Source organism: Elgaria multicarinata, chromosome 2 (assembly GCF_023053635.1).
Source record: "Elgaria multicarinata webbii isolate HBS135686 ecotype San Diego chromosome 2, rElgMul1.1.pri, whole genome shotgun sequence".
Taxonomy (NCBI): Eukaryota; Metazoa; Chordata; class Lepidosauria; order Squamata; family Anguidae; genus Elgaria; species Elgaria multicarinata.
Genome location: NC_086172.1, coordinates 180,381,406 through 180,401,209, shown reverse-complemented (window position 1 = coordinate 180,401,209; position 19,804 = coordinate 180,381,406). Strand labels below are relative to the sequence as shown.

Genomic DNA, 19,804 nt, shown 5'->3' with positions numbered 1-19,804 from the left:
GACCATACAATTATTATTAAGAATTTGAAGAATCACAGTATAACATTTCTCTAACAAATCTTCACTAATATTAGCCTGTATATCAATTTAGGGACTTATTTCCTTCAATGTCAGAGAGGGGCTTTAGCTGTTTGTGGACCACAAGATGTTCCATAGAAGCAGCAAAGGTTGCCTGCCCTCCCTCCCTCCCTCCCTCCCTCCGTTCTCCTAGGTATCATGCAAGGAAATTATGTTTATAACCCCCAATTTACAACATCTCCCAATGTGTAGAGAGAAGATGTATTTCCCTGCCAGGATACAGACATATCCATTGTTCACATAAGATCCAGAAAAACATGGAAAAGGAAAACCATGTCATTCATCTCTTCCTCTCTTGTCACATGGAACGTGTAAGACGGCCATGTAATTCACACTGGAAGCGGTAAACCATGTAACTCTCTAGTGTGCATTTATGAATAAGTTTCTTTGCTTGGAGTCATGTACATAGCTTTCAATAAGAGAACAGAATCAATGAGAATAGAAGTGAGAAAAGAATGTGTGCTATCAAGGACATTACTTGCCCTTGATAGGACAGTAGAAAGTGATGTACACTACAGTAGGTGTAGTGACGACCACCCATTTGGATGGCTTTAAAAGGGGGTTGGATCAAGTCCTGGAGGCAAAGGCTATCCATGGCTAGTAGCCCTGATGGTTGCATGCTGCCTCCAGTATTTGAGGCAATAAGCCTATGAGCACCAGTTGCTGGGGAACATGGGTGGGAGGGTGCTGTGGCCCCACGTCCTGCCTTGTGGGTCCCTGGCCGATGGCTGGTTGGCCCCTGTGTGAACAGAGTGCTGGACTAGATGGACCCTCGGTCTGATCCAGCATCAGGGCTCTTCTGATGTTCTTATGATTTATGTATTGTTTTCCCGCCCCTTCGTGGCCGTCAAAGCGACACACAATCAATCATCAATAGCATCTCCCCCACTCCCCCTAAAAAAAAAAAATGCAAACCATCGAGGCAGCCTTGAAGGACCAGGTGGAACAAGGCCTCCTCCTTTCGTTATTTGGAGCTCCCATTCGCCCCAGGAGTAGAATTCATCAAAAGTGTGATAGGTTTGTTTTCCAAAAATAAATACATTTTTTTCAATTTCTTTCATTTCTGATGTCATTTATTACTAAGAAATCTCAATCCTAGACTTGAAAGGGGACGTCAAGGCCATTGAGTTCAGTGCAGGAATCCTTAAAACATCCCTGACAAGTGGCCATCCAGTCCCTGCTTGAATACCTCCAGGGACAGAGCACCCACCACCTCTGGCCCCTCTAACCATTAGGAAGCTTTCCTGTAGCTTAAGCCCGTTATTTCATGCAGTGGCAGTGCCTGGGGAGTGCAGAGGGGGGAAAGTGCCCCCCCCCCAAAACTAGGAGCTTGCCACCCCACTTGCTGGACTCCTGTTTATTTTATTTTATTATTTTATTTATTACATTTTTATACCGCCCAGTAGCCAAAGCTCTATGGGTGGTTCACAAGGGCTTGTGTTATAAGGGCTTGCATTCTGGACAGCCAAGAAGGCAGCGGCAGTGGGGACGAGTGGGTTGATCTGCTTCTTGCTGCTGCTGGTTGATGATCTCCTTTGTTCATTTCTGTGCGGGTAGAGGATCATTTCCCTCAGCGCAAAATTTTTGTTTTAATAAAACCCATTCCCATCAGAGCCCAATACATTCATGTAAAAATCTTTTCATGGGGTTGTGTGACTGAATAGGGAATGCATTGAAGTCTGTTCTGCCAAGTGGTGTAAAAAATTATTTGGGCTTGTGTGTGATTTACTGATTGAGAAATTCTTGTGTGTGTGCGTGTCTGTGTGTGTCACAGAATCACCTTCCAAAAAAGATGACAATTCTGAACACATGTTCAAACTGTTCAGTCGCACAGTGTTCAGCCTAAAAATCCATCTGCCTTCTTTGAAAGAAAGTAGCTGTGATTGCACCAATTACATCTGTGAGCATACATGCTATCGATAACTAGAAACCTGAAATCATTGCTATAATGTGAATATTCAATGAAAGGCTGTACTAATGGCACATCCAGAACCTGATGTCTTATCTTGGAATACGAATGCTAAAATACTTTTTCTAAGGTTTTTAGTGCGTCTATGTGCAAGCTGTGGTGTAATGGCTCACCATATGCCCATGTTTGCGTATAATGGTCACTACATTAAAGAACATATTGTTACACTCCTGCACTCCAGTCCTGAGCGGGGTGAACTTGTAGCACTTACACAGACTCCAGCATCCTAGAGAGGAGGACACTAGGGACTTATGGTGTTTCTTTAATGAAGGTTTATTTACTCTGCGTTTAGGATCAAGGCCTACAACCCAAAGCCAAGCCTGCTTCCTCTCTGCTGCCCATCAGATCTTCCCCTGCAAGACCAAAGACACTCTCCTCTTGTCCTGGGTTCAGCCTTCGCTCAGATTCATTTCTTCCTGCCCCCTCAGGCCTTGTAGACTCACTTATTGAGTCTTAATGTCTTGCTGGCTAACAATGGAAGGGTCAAGGGGGGTACCGTTATGGGGCTGTGCTTAGGGCATCAGCTGGCCTTAATCCGGCCCTGCCTGGAGGGCTACCAATACAACAAGTAATCACTACTCCCTAAAAAAAGTAAAATCTGTTCTCTAGTCCTCCCATGATCACCTTTGTACGTTTATATGCACGTATTAAACGAAATAGTTGGCTGGTCTAATACATGAATAAGGTACTTTCCCTTCTTTATTATTTACACACACATCACAACAATCTCCCCCTAGAAGCCAGCATGGATTTGTCGAGAACAAATCCTGCCAGACAGATCTGATCACATTCTTTGATCAGGTAACTTCCCTTGTGGACTGTGGGAATGCTGTGGACATATATCTTGACCTCAGCAGTTTTTGACAAAGTGCCCCATGACATTCTGATTAGCAAACTAGTTAAAAGTGGGCTAGATGGAACAACTATTAGGTGGATTCACAGTTGGCTACAGAATCGGACTCAAAGAGTACTTATCAATGAAACCTTCTCAAACTGAAGTGGGGGGAGGTAATGAGTGGGGTACCACAGGGCTCAGTCCTGGGCCCAGTGCTCTTCAACACTTTTATTAATAACTTGGATGTGGAGGTGCAGGGAATGCTGATCAAATTTGCAGATGACACAAAATTGGGTGGGATAGCTAATACCTGGGAAGACTGAAACAAACTTCAAAGGGATCTTGATAGGCTGGAGCACTCAGCTGAAAACAACGGAATGAAATTTAATAGGGATAAATGCTAAGTTCTACACCTAGGTAAAAAACCAAATGCAGTTACAGCAATACTACAAGCGAGAAGGATCTTGGAATTGTTTGAGATCACAAGCTGAATATGCGTAAACAGTGTGGTGTGGCTGCAAAAAGAGCAAATGCTATTTCGGGCTGCATTAATAGAAGTATAGCTTCCAAATTGCACAAGGTATTGGTTCCCCTCTATTTGGCATGGGTTAGGCCTCATCTAGAGTATTACGTCCAGTTCTGGGCACCACACTTGAAGAAGGATGCAGACAAGCTGCAGTACATTCAGAGGAGGGCAACAAGGATGATTGGGGTCTGGAAACAAAGCCCTGTGAGTCGAGACTGAAGGACCTGGGCACGTTTAGTCTTGAGAAGACTGAGGGGAGACATGATAGCACTCTTCAAATACTTGGAGGGCCAGGATCCCTTCTCAATCCAATATAAACTTCTCCTGTTAACCTTCAAAGCTTTTCACGGTCTAGCTCCTTCCTATCTCTCCTCTCTCATCTCACACTATTGCCCCGCTCGTGCTCTTCGCTCCTCTGATGCCATGTTTCTCGCCTGCCCAAGGGCCTCTACTTCCCTTGCTTGGCTCCGTCCATTTTCTTCTGCTGCCCCTTACGCCTGGAAAGCTCTTCCAGAACATTTGAGAACTACAAGTTCAATCGCAGCTTTTAAAGCTCAACTAAAAACTTTTCTTTTTCCTAAAGCTTTTAAAACTTGATGTTGTGCAGACTTTATACTGTTAGTTTTACCCTACCCTGTGCCTGCTTACCCTACCCCGTGCCTGTTTGCATTCTCTTCCCCTCCTTGTTTTACTATTATTTTATTAGATTGTAAGCCTATGCGGCAGAGTCTTGCTATTTACTGTTTTACTCTGTACAGCACCATGTACATTGATGGTGCTATATAAATAAATAATAATAATAATAATAAGTTACAGGAAGCCCAATTCCGGCTGGAAATCAGGAAAAACTTCCTGTCAGAGCAGCATGACAATGGAACCAATGACCTAGGGAGGTTGTGGTCTCTCCCACACTAGAGGCCTTAAAGAGGCAGCTGGACAGCCATCTGTCAGGTATGCTTTTATGTGGATGCTTGCATTGAGCAGGGGGTTGGACTTAATGGCCTTATAGGCCCCTTCCAACTCTATTCTATGAAATTCATCCTGTAACTTTTTTTAAACCTGCTTTTGAAACCAGCCCAAGGAAAGCATCAACTAGGGCTGCTCTTACAATGAGTAAGGCAGCTCATATTGAGGAGGGGATTTGGTACAGTCACCTGGTAGTAAATGGTCTATGATCTCCATACTTGTGGGCAGGGAGGAGAAATGATCTGGAGTTTCTGCTTCTGGCACCAAAATGTCTTGAACCATTTCTGGTCCAAATGAGCAGGGCTCAGCTTGCCCTCTCTAACGTGACAAGAGAAATATAACTTCATCAGACCCTTTTACAAATTAAGACCGGGTTGATTTATTAATCTGGTTAAGAACTCTGATACAAAGCACAGTAAAAGGCCACAGACCAGTCAAAAAAAGGCTTCTGGATTCTACAGTACTTGAACCAGACCCATTTCATGTGCCAGCTTCAACTAAAGAATGTGGAGTTAAGCTGGACAAAGGAAGGTCTCATCTGTGTGTGTTTTTTAAGCTTCAAAAAGTCCAAGTAAAGTTCTTCGGCGTCTGCTGGTTTGAACACCACGTTTCCAAAGGGACCCCCCTTAATGAAACGGAAGTGAGAAACTAAATGAAATTTGTTTTGAGTCCGGAAGGCAAAATGTTGTTCCTGGTATGTCGGAAAATACTTACAACAGCATACAGTGCACAGAAGTAACAGGCTGCAGAACAGGCCTCAAGTCACAGAAATGTATACAGGTTATTAATCTGTAAATATACACTATAAACAACTGTACATAATATGGCATAATAGCTTCGTTCGCCGAAACAGCAGGCAACGTTTTAGCTTAAGACACTCCGCTTGCCCAAACAAAAAAAAGGCACAACTGAACCCGACACATGCTAAATAGTCTTCAAATAACTGGGCTTCGCTTCCACGACCAGCGCCCTCGTAGTATGTTCTGTTCTTCTTCAGTCACTTGCCCTTTCTCGTCTTCAGCAGCAAAATCAATGGAAATTAAGACACGGTATCAACAAACGCTTGAGGACAGCAGTAAAGGTCACTCACAAACCTCTTTCTTTTTTTCTGAAAGGCAGGCAGGCAGACAAAGAGGTTGAAGATATCAGAAACCTGAATTACATGTTCATACTTGGGTGAGAATTCCACCAGCTACGGGCACGACCCACTGGGAAGTGGGGAAATCCATCCCTTTCTCAATGGGGCTTTGCTCTGGGGAACGGCCCCGTGGGTTGTGCCCTTGCAAAAAGACGCTTGTAGAGAAGGCCGCTCGTGCTCCAGTTTGAAAGTAAAAATCCCACCAGCAACCGTTGTTTTTTTTTTTGGCTCAGTGCAGTGAACTGATGTCAGTTTAAAATTAGTGTAGTGTGTCATTTACAGTGCAAAAATCGGTATTCTTTGTACTGGCAAAAGTGTCGGCACTGAGGAGGAGGAGGAGGAGGAGGAGAAGGCAGTGCTGCTGATCCCCTGAGGAGAGTGCTGTTGCAGTGGGTCCGAAGGCTGGGCGTGGAGGATTGGGGGGAGTTGTTTTTGCCGAGTCTTGATCAGCAGCACTCTGGGAACAAGTGTTACTTGTCAAAGTACTCAAATCCACTGTCTTATTGGAATAAATTAAAAAGAAAATGGGAACTTTACAGTTACTATTCCAGTGTCAATGACTACCGTGGCGAAGGGTCATTGAGGAGTTTCCGCATTCTCTAGCAAAGAGTGTCTGTGCAAAGGGGGGTGGGAGAGTTCTCTTTTGTAAGTCTTTGGTGGCAGTTTTGGTAGCTGAGGACTGGAATTCTGACGCGGCGGGACCGGGGGAGCGGCAAGGTTGTTGGAGTTGGGGCTGAGCACGCACAGGCGACGCAGGATCCGAGGCGACGGAGTGCTGGGAGGGGTGTTAGGGGAGTTCGGGCAGGTGCCGGCTTCTCGGAGCCGGTCGGGGTCTCTGTGAAAGCGTCCCACGGGCGGCGGTTGGAGATTGAACGAACAGTTCACAAAGTGCTCTGGAGGGCGAAGAGGTACGGGAGGAGGGGTGTCGGGAAGGGGGTCTCTGGGAGGCGGAGGCGGCGGGCTCTGCAGTGGCTGATCAAACAGGCCGGTGTAAGCTGGGACTCGTGGCTGTATCTTTGGAGGCGGGGGCAGCCTGGGGGGAATTGCAGGAGGGTCGTCGTCAGATTTGGAACTGCCCTGAAACACAAGAGAAAAATATAATAAGAACACAAGAAGAGCCCTGATGTGTTAGGCCCTCTGAAGAGTTTCTGGGGCTGGACTCAAGAGGAGGAGGAAGCAGAACTGGTGCAGACAGAGGCTAGCGTCACGGCTGCTGAACTGGGGCCAACTGGGTGTGGGGCCAACTCAGAGAATGAAGTGGAGGCAGAGTCAAGTACCAGTGTGCCGGTAATTAAACCAGCAGGGAGTTTGGCCAATTCAGAAGACACAGAGGGAGAAGCAACAAACTTACCTGCACAATTGTTTAGGCAGCATGGGGCGGAAAAGGAAGCCCAGCGCAGGTCTTTGTGTATTTATGCTAGACGCCAGCTCAATAGGGAACACCTGTAGCTGCCAGGGAGGGGTATTTAGAGAGCTGGGAAGCAACAGGAACTTTGCCAGAGATTAACTAAGCATCCTGGCGAAAGCTCTTGGTTCCTGTTTCGGATCTTGGTGACCTTGTATCCTGGTTGAACTTCGGATGGGCTTGGAATTCGTGACCTGCTCGTATCCCTGGACTTCTGGACTGTTTTCTTGGACTCTCTCTACCTCTCATAAGCCTTTGACTCTTGGAACGGAACTGGACTCTGCCTCCCCTTCATTCTCTGAGTTGGCCCCACTCCCAGCTGGCCCCAGTTCAGCAGCCGTGACACTAGCCTCTGTCTGCACCGGTTCTGCTTCCTCCTCCTCTGAGTCCATCCCCAGAAACTCTTCAGAAGGCCTAACATGATGCTGGATCAGACCAAGGGTCCATCTAGTCCAGCACTCTGTTCACACAGTGGGCAGCCAGCCATCGGCCAAGGACCCACAAGGCAGGACGTGGGGCAACAGCACCCTCCCACCCATGTTCCCCAGCCAGGCTTACTGCCTCGAATACTGGAGGTAGCACATAGTAATCATCCAGAATGCCTCACAGAGTAACATGAAAGAAAGAAAAATATTGAGAGCCTGCAACAGTCTTTCATTATGTTTCGATAATGATTTTTCTCTGCAAATTTGCTTTTCCAAACAGAAAGCGGATATTCTCAGGATATCAGTCTTCACACCTCACTTCTGTCAATTTTGGACTTGAACTGCAACCCCTCAGACATACAGATCCACACCACACCTGTTCTATCCTGGTGGTATTGAAGTTCCAGCCAAAGGAAAGGAACACAGCCTCGGAGAGGCATATCTTAACATCCCCCCAAAGCCCAGCTCCTTTTCAGAAGGCTGCTGGCGCCTAGGAGAGGCCGGCACGTGGCCTGGTTAAAAACGAAGGAAAGAAAAACGTAATATGGAAGTATACTAAGCTGAAGCAGAAAGAAAGCAATCTCATGTAGCCTCAAGATCCCTGCTCGGTCCTCAATCGACAAGGACACTTTCCTAGGAGCATATACCTTTGAGTTAGAAGAATCCTGGTCGAATTTCTTGCGAGGAGGCAAAGGAGGAGGAACCAGAGGCTCTTCGCTCAGCTTATGCAGGCTCCCACATGAGCTGAAGAATGATTCTGAAGAATGGAAGAGAGAGGAGTAAGGAAGAGAAGCCCGCGTCTCACTGCTGCTGCTGCTCTCTATCACGGAGGCCTCACTTCTTGACTGCATTTACCCTTACAACCATTCAGAAGGCAGTCAATATTGTTCCAGCATTGCACAGAATCACAGAATAGTAGAGTTGGAAGGGGCCTACAAGGCCTTCGAGTCCAGCCATAAGGGAATTCAATAAATCTGTGAATTTGCCCAGCTTTTGAAACAACCAGGACACACATAAATCTCTTTTTTCCAATGGTCAATGTCCATAGAAATTAAGCAATTTTTTTCAGGACTGAAATGAAGGCATAAAGAAATGGATACTTCCTCTCATTTCCCCCGTTTATTCTTGTTTCTCAAAAAGGGTCACAGCAAGAAAGGGGGTCACAGTTCAAATCAAATTTCCCATGGAAAATTTTTCATGTTATTTCCTGCACAATGGTGCAAGTTGATCACTAAGCCATGTTAATTTACAATTAAATAGCGTATTATTTATATTGTTTGATTCTTACTAGCAGGCTTTGCATCTCTTTGGGCTCATCTACACCAAGGAGGATATTCCACTATGAAAGTGGTATGAAAGCGGTATATAAAAATCAGGAGCCACACGACTGCTTTATAGCGATATGGCACTGACAACTGTTGGGGCCCATTGACACATGCCATAAACCACTTTCATACCGCTTTCATAGTGGAATATCCTGCTTGGTGTAGATGTGTCATGGGCTCCAACAGTTGTCAGTGCACTTCAGTCCCGCTATAAAGCAGTGGTGTGGCTCCTGCCTTTTATATACCGCTTTCATAGTGGAATATCCTGCTTGGTGTAGATGAGCCCAAAGTCTCACTGTATATATTTTTCACGTTTCCCTTTTTATCTATAGAGGAAGTGTTTCAAAATATTCCCATACAGGTTCTTTCTTAAGACAGCTTGTGTTTATTTTATTTATTACATTTCTATTCAGTCTGGGTTTATTTTATACATTACATTTCATAGCCAAACCTTTTGGCAGCTTTAACAGCACAATCCTATACATGCCTCCGCAGAAATAGGTTCCACTGAATTCAATGGGACTTTTTCTTTCCAATGTTACTGTTTCACACTATCTTGGCCCAGTCTTGCCCTCACAAAAAGCAAGGTAGCAAACAAAAATGAAATCCCGATGACTGATAGGTCAAAGCAAGGTCTGATAGGTACTGTGCTGGAAAAAAACCCCAACGTAAAATTTTAAAAATAAAAATTGGGGGGATTTTCTAAAGCATTGATTTTTCTCCACCCTGCTATATTGCCTACCTTAGCTAACTCCTCTGCCTTCCTTGACTCAACTCCACCACAACATGGGAATAGAACAAAACAATCTTTATCTACCTCAGAACTTTCAAGAAGCAAAAGCTATTTGTTAGGCTGGAAAGAGCCATTTTCACAAGATGAAAAACTGAAATAAAGACTGTAAGTATCGGTTTAGCATTTTTATGATGAGACTGAATTGTAATTATGTTATTTTTTTTTAAGTTAGAGAGAAATGTCGTATTTTATTTATGGAGCTTTTTTTTTTAAAAAAAAAATCAAATCAAATCAATTCAAATGTTTTAAAAATCCGATTTATATATCGTGGCTTTTTATTCCCCCTGTTCTCAAAAGAGAAGGCTTGTCCGCCACAGAACGTCTAACTACAGTTGTGTCCTTTGATGGGAATGAAGAAAGTATGTCTCCCTATATATTAGGAGCATCTCTTTAGACCTCAACGCTTGTACATCCTCGTCATCATCATGCTGAGAGCCTGTGGAATTCTGCAGAGGCAGCTCAAGGTACTCACTTGACTGTGGCAAAAGGACAGGAGCAAAGATACTGTTGCTGCTACCTGTAAAGGTAAGGCAGAAAGGAGGTCATTTGCATGGACCGCAAGATCATTGCATCTACCAGAGCATCCATTAGTTTTGAAGATACAGCTAACGGACGCAGAAAATGCAGGGCGAGTCGGTGCGTCATGCTACGCCACCTGGAGGAAAAGCCAGGGTGGATGGATGTGGAGTGGCTTGTCCCTTATTCCAACAGACACGTCATTCCCCTCGGTGGCTTCCCATCAGTCCTCCTGACCATTGCTCACATGTATCCCAGGGGCCTTTGCAGCAGAAATCCCCGATTCCTCGTCCCCTACACCAGCACCCTTTTCTGCAATTCATAGAACCATAGAATAGCAGAGTTGGAAGGGGCCTACAAGACCATTGAGTCCAAACCCCCGTCCAATGCAGGAATCCACCCTAAAGCATCCCTGACAAATGGTGGTCCAGCTGCCTCTTGAATGACTCTAGTATAGGAGAGAACCCACAACCTCTCTAGGTAACTGATTCCATTGTCGTATTGCTCTAACAGTCAGGAAGTTTTTCCTGATGTCCAGCTGGAATCTGGCTTCCTTTAACTTGAGCCCATTATTCCGTGTCCTGCACTCTGGGAGGATCGAGAAGAGATCCTGGCCCTCCTCTGTGTGACAACCATTCAAGTATTTGAAGAGTGCTATAATGTCTCCCCTCCATCTTCTCTTCTCCAGGCTAAACATGCCCAGTTCTTTCAGTCTCTCTTCATAGGGCTTTGTTTCCAGATTGGTTCAGTGGGGTTGTTGGCTGACGAGGGAAACACCCCTGCATCAGATCGCAAAAAGGAAATAATTCTTCAAAACCTTTTGAATGTGAGAATGCATTCACAAGCTTTTTTTAAAACAACAACAACAATTTCATAGAATCATAGAATAGCAAAGTTGGAAGGGGCCTACAAGGCCATCGAGTCCAACCCCCTGCTCAATGCCGGAATCCACCCTAAAGCATCCCTGACAGATGCTTGTCCAGCTGCCTCTTGAAGGCCTCTAGTGTGGGAGAGCCCCCAACCGCCCTAGGTCACTGGTTCCATTGTCGTACTGCTCTAACAGTCAGGAAGTTTTGGGGGTGTGGTATTGTGCAAGAGCGAAAGACCGCCTGCCTGCTATTTATCCAAGCACACCCGTATTCCCCTCGTCAATGTCCTCCACTTCAACACTTCCCTTACACCGAAGTGATTACACCCACCCTAAAGCTCCTTCTCCCCTGCAGCCGCCAGCAGCTTTTGGCTCCCAACCACCCTCCATGCTTGTCATTTTTTTCCTCCGCTGGTCTCTATTGCTATCTGTCAGATGTACATGAGGGCAGTGAGCAGAATCACAAAAAATACTCAAATTTCAGAGCAGAGCAGTAGAATGAAAGGGAAAATTCATGGTAGAGCAGTACAACGAAGGGGGAAATTACACAAAGTTCATAGCACAGCAGGAGAAGAGAGGGGGAAATTATGCAACATTCATGGCAACCATCATTCGCTCCTGCCACTTGCATGGGAGTGAAAATAAAACAACAACAACTTGTGAACACGTTCAGGGCACTCTCCAGTGTCCTTTCCCCAAGATTTCCATAAATAAATAAATAAATAAATTCCATTCTGAGGGTGAGAAGGGATGAGTGAGAATTTACACGGCACTTGCAAGATCATGAAGAGTAGCAGGGCTACTATTATTATTATTATTATTATTATTATTATTATTATTATTATTATTATTGCATTTCTATACCGCCCAATAGCCGAAGCTCTCTGGGCAGTTTACAAAATTGCCAGGTGGCTCACTAGCTGTTCCCAACAACCAAGAGAAAACTTGCCATAACAAGAAGGGGGCTTGGATGAGCAATTCTGTTCCCGTGGGCACTAATAGGCCATCGTGGGCTGCGGTGATCGTGTGAACCAAGTCAGAAGGGACATACCTACCTGCCACCTGAACTCCACCCATCATGTCCCTTGTCCCTCCACGCAAGGGACATTGTGAGTACTTTGGGCACTTAATAGCCCATTTGCTCCAGCAGAACCTTTTGCCTTAAAAATTCTTTCAAGATCTTTTCCAATAGGTTTTGTAGCTGAGTTCAAAACAAAGTGTGAAGAAAACCTTACAAAAATAAGCTAACATTTAATCAGATCATGCCGGGCACTTGGGGAGAGGGAGAAAGATGCCCAAAACAAAGCCGACAGCCTGCCCGTTGCTCCTCTCCTGCGCTTCAATTAACTTTCAATCCAGAGCAAGGCAGCAGCTGAGATGGGAGGAACCAGAGCGGGCCCTCCAAAACAACACTCCTCCCCGTTTTGTGAACATTTGTCTTTGGAGCTTAACACTGGATTACAGTGAGTGAGCACAGGGTTGAAATGTGAGTGCCTTGAGTTCAAATCTACACCTAGCCCTGAATGTATCTTACTAGGCTGTTTTGGACAAGACAATCTCTCAACCAATTAATTATGAAATTATAAGCACTCTACAACCAAACCAAGACAGGTGCCTTCCATAAAGTCATAATAAGAGCCTCAGGGAGAAGAACAGGAGACAAGTCAGGATTTGGGGGTGTGGAGGGAGAGGAAAAGGAGGAGAGAGGTTTTGAGAAGCTGCTTAGAGACATGATGAAGATGAGAGACATGATGAAGATGAGCAATTCCACAAATGAGAAACCAGAAAAAGTGATACAGGCAAGCAAGCAAGCAAGCAAGCAAGCAAGAAAGCAATGTTCAAAATACACCTGGCCATCCTCCAGATTTCATAAAAAGGGAATCTCCACCACAGATTTCCCATTTTGTAGTGGAGCAGCCAACCCACAGACACCAGGAAGACATTCAGCTCAATTTATCAGTGCCGCTAACGAATTGAGAGCGACTCAGAACACGCACCATAAGAGCTGTTGAGATCAATGTCTAGGAATACGCTGAGTTCAGAAGACGCGGACACCGGCGGAGTGGATGGCATGCTGGGCGAGGTTGGTGCCGACACCGCAGACTCCTGCTCAGTTTCAGTAATTCTACTAAAACTAATCTTATAGGGCTCCTTTTCGAGAGGTGTTGGGTGGCCCCTCAGCGTGCCAGATGTGGAGCCGTGCCTGCCTGCATTGGGCCTTATTCCAGGAGATTTCAGAGAGTAGGTTGTTTTCCTGGGCTGGAGATAGGGAGAGGGAGAGGGAGAGAAAGGAAATTACACACGCACCCTTTCCTCCTGCTCTTGCTAGTTTCCTTGGGCTATTTTGCCTTGTGCATTATTTATTCTATTTATTACATTTCCATACCACCCAATAGCTGAAGCTCTCTGGGCGGTTCACAAAAATTAAAACCATGAAGAGCATAAAAACAACCAACAATTTAAAAACACAAATGCAAAATACAATATAAAAAGCACAACCAGGATAAAACCACACAACAAAAAAATTGATATAGGTTAAAATATGAGATTAAAACAGCAAAGTTTAAATCTGCTACTTTCCTCGGGCTGTTTTGCCTTGCGCATAGGAGACAAAACAGTACAGAAAACGTTTAATCACGCTAAATCGTTACGAAAAGTGCTTTTCATGTTCAAGCAATATTGTGTTTTAAGAATAAAATGCTAATTTACAAACAAGTCAACAATATCTGCCTTCAGACTGCATTTGATTACAGGCTTTTGAAATATTCTTTGGCATGGCAGCAAGTAGAAATTTGCATTTTGCTTTGAAATGGAACTCTCCTTTGGAAAACAGAACAAAAAGCCCTTCTGATCCTTTAGAATATCTCAAGCATAAACGTGTAGAACACATTTGCAATCCAACAGATTTCTCCCCCCAGCGATTCAGGGCTCTCCACACTAAAGTATAGCATGTCACATTTTAGAGCTATTGTGTGTTGCCATTATTTGAGAGTATAAAAGTTTGCTGTACTCTAATGTTCAAGTCAACCTTGCATATAAACCTTGCATAGAAAGGTTTAAAGCCCTAAACGGCTTGGGACCTCGATACTTGAGGGAGTACCTCTCCTTAGATATGCCTGCCCAAGACTTGAGATCTGTTGGAGGAGCCCTTCTCTGCATCCCACCAATGCAACACATACGCTATGATGCGACAAGGGAGAGGGCCTTCTCTGTGGTGGCACCCTGGCTGTGGAATGCCCTCCCCTTGGAGGCCCGACTGGCACCAACGCTGACTTTATTCCAGCGCCAAGTAAAAACATGGCTTTTTAACAAAGCCTTTAGCGGTTAAATTCACCTGGCTTGCACATTGTTTTAACTGTTTTAATCGTTTTTACTGCTTTAAAATTATATACTGGTTTTAACATGTTTCATGGTTTAATTCGTTTTTAGCTGTGTATATTTATTGTTTTAGATTGTATAATTTTATCTGTACGCCACCCTGAGATCCTAGTGATATAGGGTGGGATACAAATCTTTTAAATAAATAAATAATGTATATAAATTTTTAAGAAACCCACCATCCAATCTCCTTCTTCTTATTCTTTTCCTCACCTTCACTGTGTTCATCCTTTCCCTCCACCTGCGCCCTTTCCTGTGACTAGAAAGACAGCTCCAGTGGTATGTACTGCAGTTGTCCTTGGCGCCTTTATAGGAACAAGGAAGCACCTGGACTATATACCACTATGCACTTGCTAGCCTGGGAAAGAATGCGGAGGAGGTACCTGCCCCCTCTCAATTCAGACAAGCAGCTAACAGTACCTTTCCTTGGAAGGAAATTCACACATGCACACCATTAAAGTGCAAATCAGATACATGCACTTTTAAGCAGCGACTTATACTTCCCAAGAGACTTACATATCTAGAAGGCTGTTTGCAATTTCGAGGCTCAATCTCCTGCGACTTGTTGAACAAATGATCTGTGAATTCTTTTTCTGGAGAGCTTCCCATGGGGTTCAAATTTTCAAAGAACCTCTGAAATGACAAGAAATGTTTCTGAGCCAACTTCATAAAAGGACCCCTTTGCCAACTCGGATGCGTCCGTGAACAGAGGCACCTTTGAGAAGTTCAGAAAATTCCAATAAATAGAGGCATGTGCAGAACCATCTGAGATGTAAAGAAACCCAGTTTTATAAAGACTGTTTTGTCTGTTTGCATTGTATCATATTTAAGTGGCTCAAACTTCATTAGCAATGTGGGCGTTACGTATGATTTCTTTAGTAGTTGGGCAAGGCAGGGAAGGGACAGAGGCGATAAAAGAAATGTTCCTCTTTTCTATTTCTGGCAACTCACTGCCTGTATTCTAGATTGAAAGAAAAAAGCTTCTAACCGTTTCAATAGTTCATCCTATGGAGGCTGCACAAAGGGTTCACTTTCCTTTCAAGCCTCTGAGCATATTATAAAGCTCTGTGCCCAGTTGCCAGGCACCGTGATGGAGGAGCACAGGGTAGGCTCCCTTCTTCCCTTCCTACCTTTTGAGAGCCAAAACGACACGGCAAGAAACAGCTTGGCCAACACCATTTTTTTAAAAAAAGAATCCTTTCCTGCTCCCAACTCTAGAGCTCTGAAGATGCCCAGGGGAGGTATAACCCACAAAATAGCTGGAGAGAAGGGAGCAAAGGGGGAAAGAACACAGGCAAACAGAGGAGGTTATAGGTGACCAAACCCACAAGAATCATAGAATAGCAGAGTTGGAAGGGGCCTACAAGGCCATCGAGGCCAACCCCCTGCTCAATGCAGGAATCCACCCTAAAGCATCCCTGACAGATGGTTGTCCAGCTGCCTCTTGAAGGCCTCTGGTGTGGGAGAGCCCACCACCTCCCTAGGTCACTGATTCCATTGTCGTACTGCTCTAACAGCCAGGAAGTTTTTCCTGATGTCCAGCTGGAATCTGGCTTCCTTTAACTTGAGCCCGTTATTTCATGCCCTGCATTCTGGGAGGATCGAGAAGAGATCCTGGCCCTTCTCTGTGTGGCAACCTTTTAAGTATTTGAGGAGTGCTATCATGTCTCCCCTCCATCTTCTCTTCTCCAGGCTAAACATGTCCAATTCTTTCAGTCTCTCTTCACAGGGCTTTGTTTCCAGACCCCTGATCATCCTGGTTGAACTGAGAACCGATTTAAATCATAGGACTTGCTCGCACTATCTGACATTTTCTCCGTGAAAATCAAAAGAACAAAAATAGGGCACCAACATGACGCATAAACGGTACACATCCATGGGGTGTTGCAGAGGATGGGGGTGGGGGGAGTTCAGTGAATCCAATGTTCTGCACTGAATTCAGATTAGTATAAGAAAGATGAAGAACTCCTAGTTTCGCTGATTGCTGCTCCTGACTGGCGTTCCTATCACTTCAATTTCAGGACACAAATAGCCACTTCAGCTTAACGAGTAGAGCTCAGAGTGGAGCAACCCCAGGTCAGTCTCAGTACTGGATACTTTCACTATGTACAGCTTGGAACATGAACGCTTTCTGACAGACGTCCTGCTAGGTCCAACCTCAGTTTCACATTTGCTCTCGCTGTTGTAGCCTCAGCAGAATACCAAAACACTCTCTTCCACTTTCATAGGCAAACACTTTCCAATTACCCGTATATCTGGTTCGACCCGTAAACAGTAAGGCTGGTTTTGATACTGCTGGATTTCTCCTGTGATTTCAGCCACTTTCCTCCTCTTACTGAAGTTGATTAATCCTTTCCCTTGTCTTTTAAGGAAGTCGGGATTCCCTTCTTCTGTCTTTAGAATATTTGTTAAGTATATTCCTAAATGGAGAGAGGGAATAAGGAGGTTATTATTTATTACTATTTATTTAAACGATTGCCCACATTCCTGCCATCTGACTTAGGGTGACCCTATGGAAAGGAGGACCGGGCTCCTGTATCTTTAACAGTTGTATTGAAAAGGGAATTTCAGCAGGTGTCATTTGTATGCAGGCAGCACCTGGTGAAATCCCCTCTTCATCACAACTGTTAAAGTTGCAGGAGCCCTGCTGTCTTTTGTATCTGGTCACTCTAGTACAGCTCCTGCAACTTTAACTGCTGTGATGAAGAGGGGATTTCAACAGGTGCTACATGCATACAAATGACACCTGCTGAAATTCCCTTTTCTATACAACTGTTAAAGATACAGGAGCCCAGTCCTCCTTTTCATATGGTCACCCTAATCTGACTAACACTACCAGGATAGGAAAGGAAGTCCTTTCTTTGAGAAATATCAGTCTCTGATTCGCAACTGCGCCCGAGGTATCACTTTACCTTTTGCAGAGCAGAGTGGCTGAGAGGGGGAGCACTCTGACTGTTCCAATCTCCCCATTGCATGAACTCACTAGGGCAGCTTTAGGCAAAGCCATTCTCTTCTAGCCCTTGTGCCGGCACCTTCCTGACAATAATACTGAACGACTTTACGGAGTTGTTTTCAGTATTTCAGCAAAATCACATCAGTAAGGTGCACTGAACACCCTACAAGTGCAATGTCGATCATCATTACAAAGTGAGAATGAAGAGCAAGAAAATCTATCTATCTATAAAACGCTTAGGTACGTTTCCATAAAGGCTTCAGCTGATACAGGTTGCTAAGCAACAGTAACAATGTGTAATGTCAGCTGATACAGGTTGCTAAGCCCCTCGCCTGACTCCTCCGGGCTTTCCAAAGTAATCCTACCCCCTTTCTGCCTCTTTGCTCCCCACCCCCTACAAAAGGGGCAGTGCCATGGTCCGGAGCATAAGCGAGGCACGGCCAGGGCCCTTGGTGGCAGGGTGGGGGGCCACTCGCCTGCTGCGAGCCCAGGCCCCGGCCTAATCTCATGCGAACTAGACAGGCGGCCCAAGGCTGATATGCTATAACAGTGTACGTTACGCCGGGTACAGCTAGTAATGAGAAAAGATGCAATGATATGCATTGCGTTTACATAGAAGAAAACATACATGGCATCAGACTATCCCTCTAAGATATGGTTTAGGACTGAAATACCTGACGGAGTGCCTCTCCGAGTATGAACGTACCCACACACTACAATAGTCACCTGAGGCCTTCCTCCAGGTGCCTCCTCTTAGGGAGGAGGTTCAGAGGATAGCAACAAGGGAGAAGACCTTCTTGGTGGCGGCCCCCAATTATAGAACACTTCTCCCCCAGTGAGGTCCACCTGGCACCCACATTGTCAAGCTTTTGGCGCCAGGTTAAGACTTTCCTCTACTCCCAGGCATTTGACAGCATAGGGGAAGAGAGGCTGTGACAGAATGTAGTTTGTCATCAACCAGCCTTCTTTACCTTTCGTTCAGTGCAACTTCCATTTTAATCTGTTTCAAACATATGGTTTTATATTATGTTTTACTATGCTATGTAGTTTACGGTTTTAAGCTTTGTTTTGTAAACCACGCAAAGAACTTTCGCTAATGCATGGTATAGAAATGTAATAAAGGAAAAAAGGAAGGATGATAAGGTTTTAACTAGCCCTGAGGCTTCTTAATCTTGGTTGTTTTTAATTGTATGTAAATGGTTTGTATAATTTGTTTTATAATGTATTTTTGCTGTTCTAATCTTTTGTAAACTGCCCAGAGAACTTTAGCTACTGGTTGGTATAGAAATGTGGAGGAGGAGAAGGAGGAAGTCTTGAGTGCGAATCAAGAACAGCCATGTAACTTTTTGAAGCGAGACATAAAGGCCCAGTGCACACGATCACGGCAGGGAAAATTAGCTGCAGTGGTTTATTTCCCCTGCTCTGCATGGCAAGGGGGGGGGGGGATTTGCATAATTACCATTGCTGGTGCAGCTTGCTGCATTGTGTGAACCTGGAGAGGGTGGCTAGAATCCTAAAACAGGCCATGGATTTCTGGATGGCTTGTTAATCACAGCAAGAAGCCACCAACATGGGCTTCCCTGACGCAAAGACCCACGCTGGCGAGTGTAATAATGCAAATCCCTCCGGCCTCTGCAGTGGAGCAAGTAAGCCACCCAAGGCTTATTTTCCTCGGCATGATTGTGGGAACTGGATCAATGAGTTGCATCCAACCGTGTCCATCCACCAGAAAGTGAAAAAAGAAGTAAATGTAATATGATCCCTTTTATTCAAAAAGTTATTATTTATCGATGAAATCCTTGATGTAGCAAACAGCCCCTTAACTCTGCTACTGTAGTATAACTTACCAAAGAAAGGCACACAGGGTGGGTTGATTGACTTAAGCTTAGCAAGGTATTTTTTAAAGTGATCTTGACTTAATTCTACAGCTTCATCCAAAATTCTCTTTTTTCTCTCCTGCAGTGCCTAATTTAACAGAGAGAAAAACAAAGCCATACATTTCTATATTTACATTGGATCACATAAGATGCTATGGATTATTTCCCCTCATCTCTGCATTTATTATTATTTGGCAAACCTGGTTCCATGGTCAGCTCTATGGTCTGCCAAAACTAATTCCCCAGATATAGAGCGTAAGACCACAGAGCAACTGGCAATGGTAAACATATCACATCTAAAGCACAATACAGAAACAACCAAAATAATTATTATAGGGTTCAATTTGGCAGAACAGAAAGTAAACGGAGCTATGAAAAGATCTCTCTGAATTTTATAAAGCAAGGGTGTATCTCGTTCTAGTGAGCTACTAAATCTGTTTAAGAAAAAAAAATCTGGTGAAAAATGTAGTAAACCTACCCAGAGTATCACTTTCTTTGCCAGGTTCTTGATGGATAACCTCTTTGTAATCAAAGCCATTCTACCCTTCACTCTCTGCATATTTCTCTCCGCTGTGGCACCCCGGTTGTGGAATGAGCTCCCCAGAGAGGTCCGCCTGGCGCCTACACTGTACTCCTTTCATCGCCAGCTGAAGACCTTTTTATTCTCTCAGTATTTTAACACTTAATTTTAACTTAAATTTAAATTATACTGTTTTAACTCTGTATTTTAATCTTATATCAATTTTGCTGCG

At 44.5% G+C, this 19,804-nt stretch overlaps 1 protein-coding gene across 1 annotated transcript in view; it reads right to left on the bottom strand.

Moving 5' to 3' along the window:
- Nucleotides 1–5,488: 5,488 nt before the first annotated feature.
- SOS2 (SOS Ras/Rho guanine nucleotide exchange factor 2) overlaps nt 5,489–19,804 on the bottom strand; it is a 44,371-nt gene continuing 30,055 nt past the window's right edge. Inside the window, exons 17-23 of the mRNA XM_063118240.1 lie at nt 19,023–19,140; nt 16,470–16,642; nt 14,739–14,855; nt 12,842–13,103; nt 9,933–9,977; nt 7,990–8,099; nt 5,489–6,589 (exon numbers count right to left, since the gene is read on the bottom strand). Of these exons, the coding sequence (XP_062974310.1) occupies nt 6,089–6,589; nt 7,990–8,099; nt 9,933–9,977; nt 12,842–13,103; nt 14,739–14,855; nt 16,470–16,642; nt 19,023–19,140 (1,326 nt within the window). The 3' untranslated portion in view covers nt 5,489–6,088. The remainder of the gene's footprint in view (nt 6,590–7,989; nt 8,100–9,932; nt 9,978–12,841; nt 13,104–14,738; nt 14,856–16,469; nt 16,643–19,022; nt 19,141–19,804) is intronic.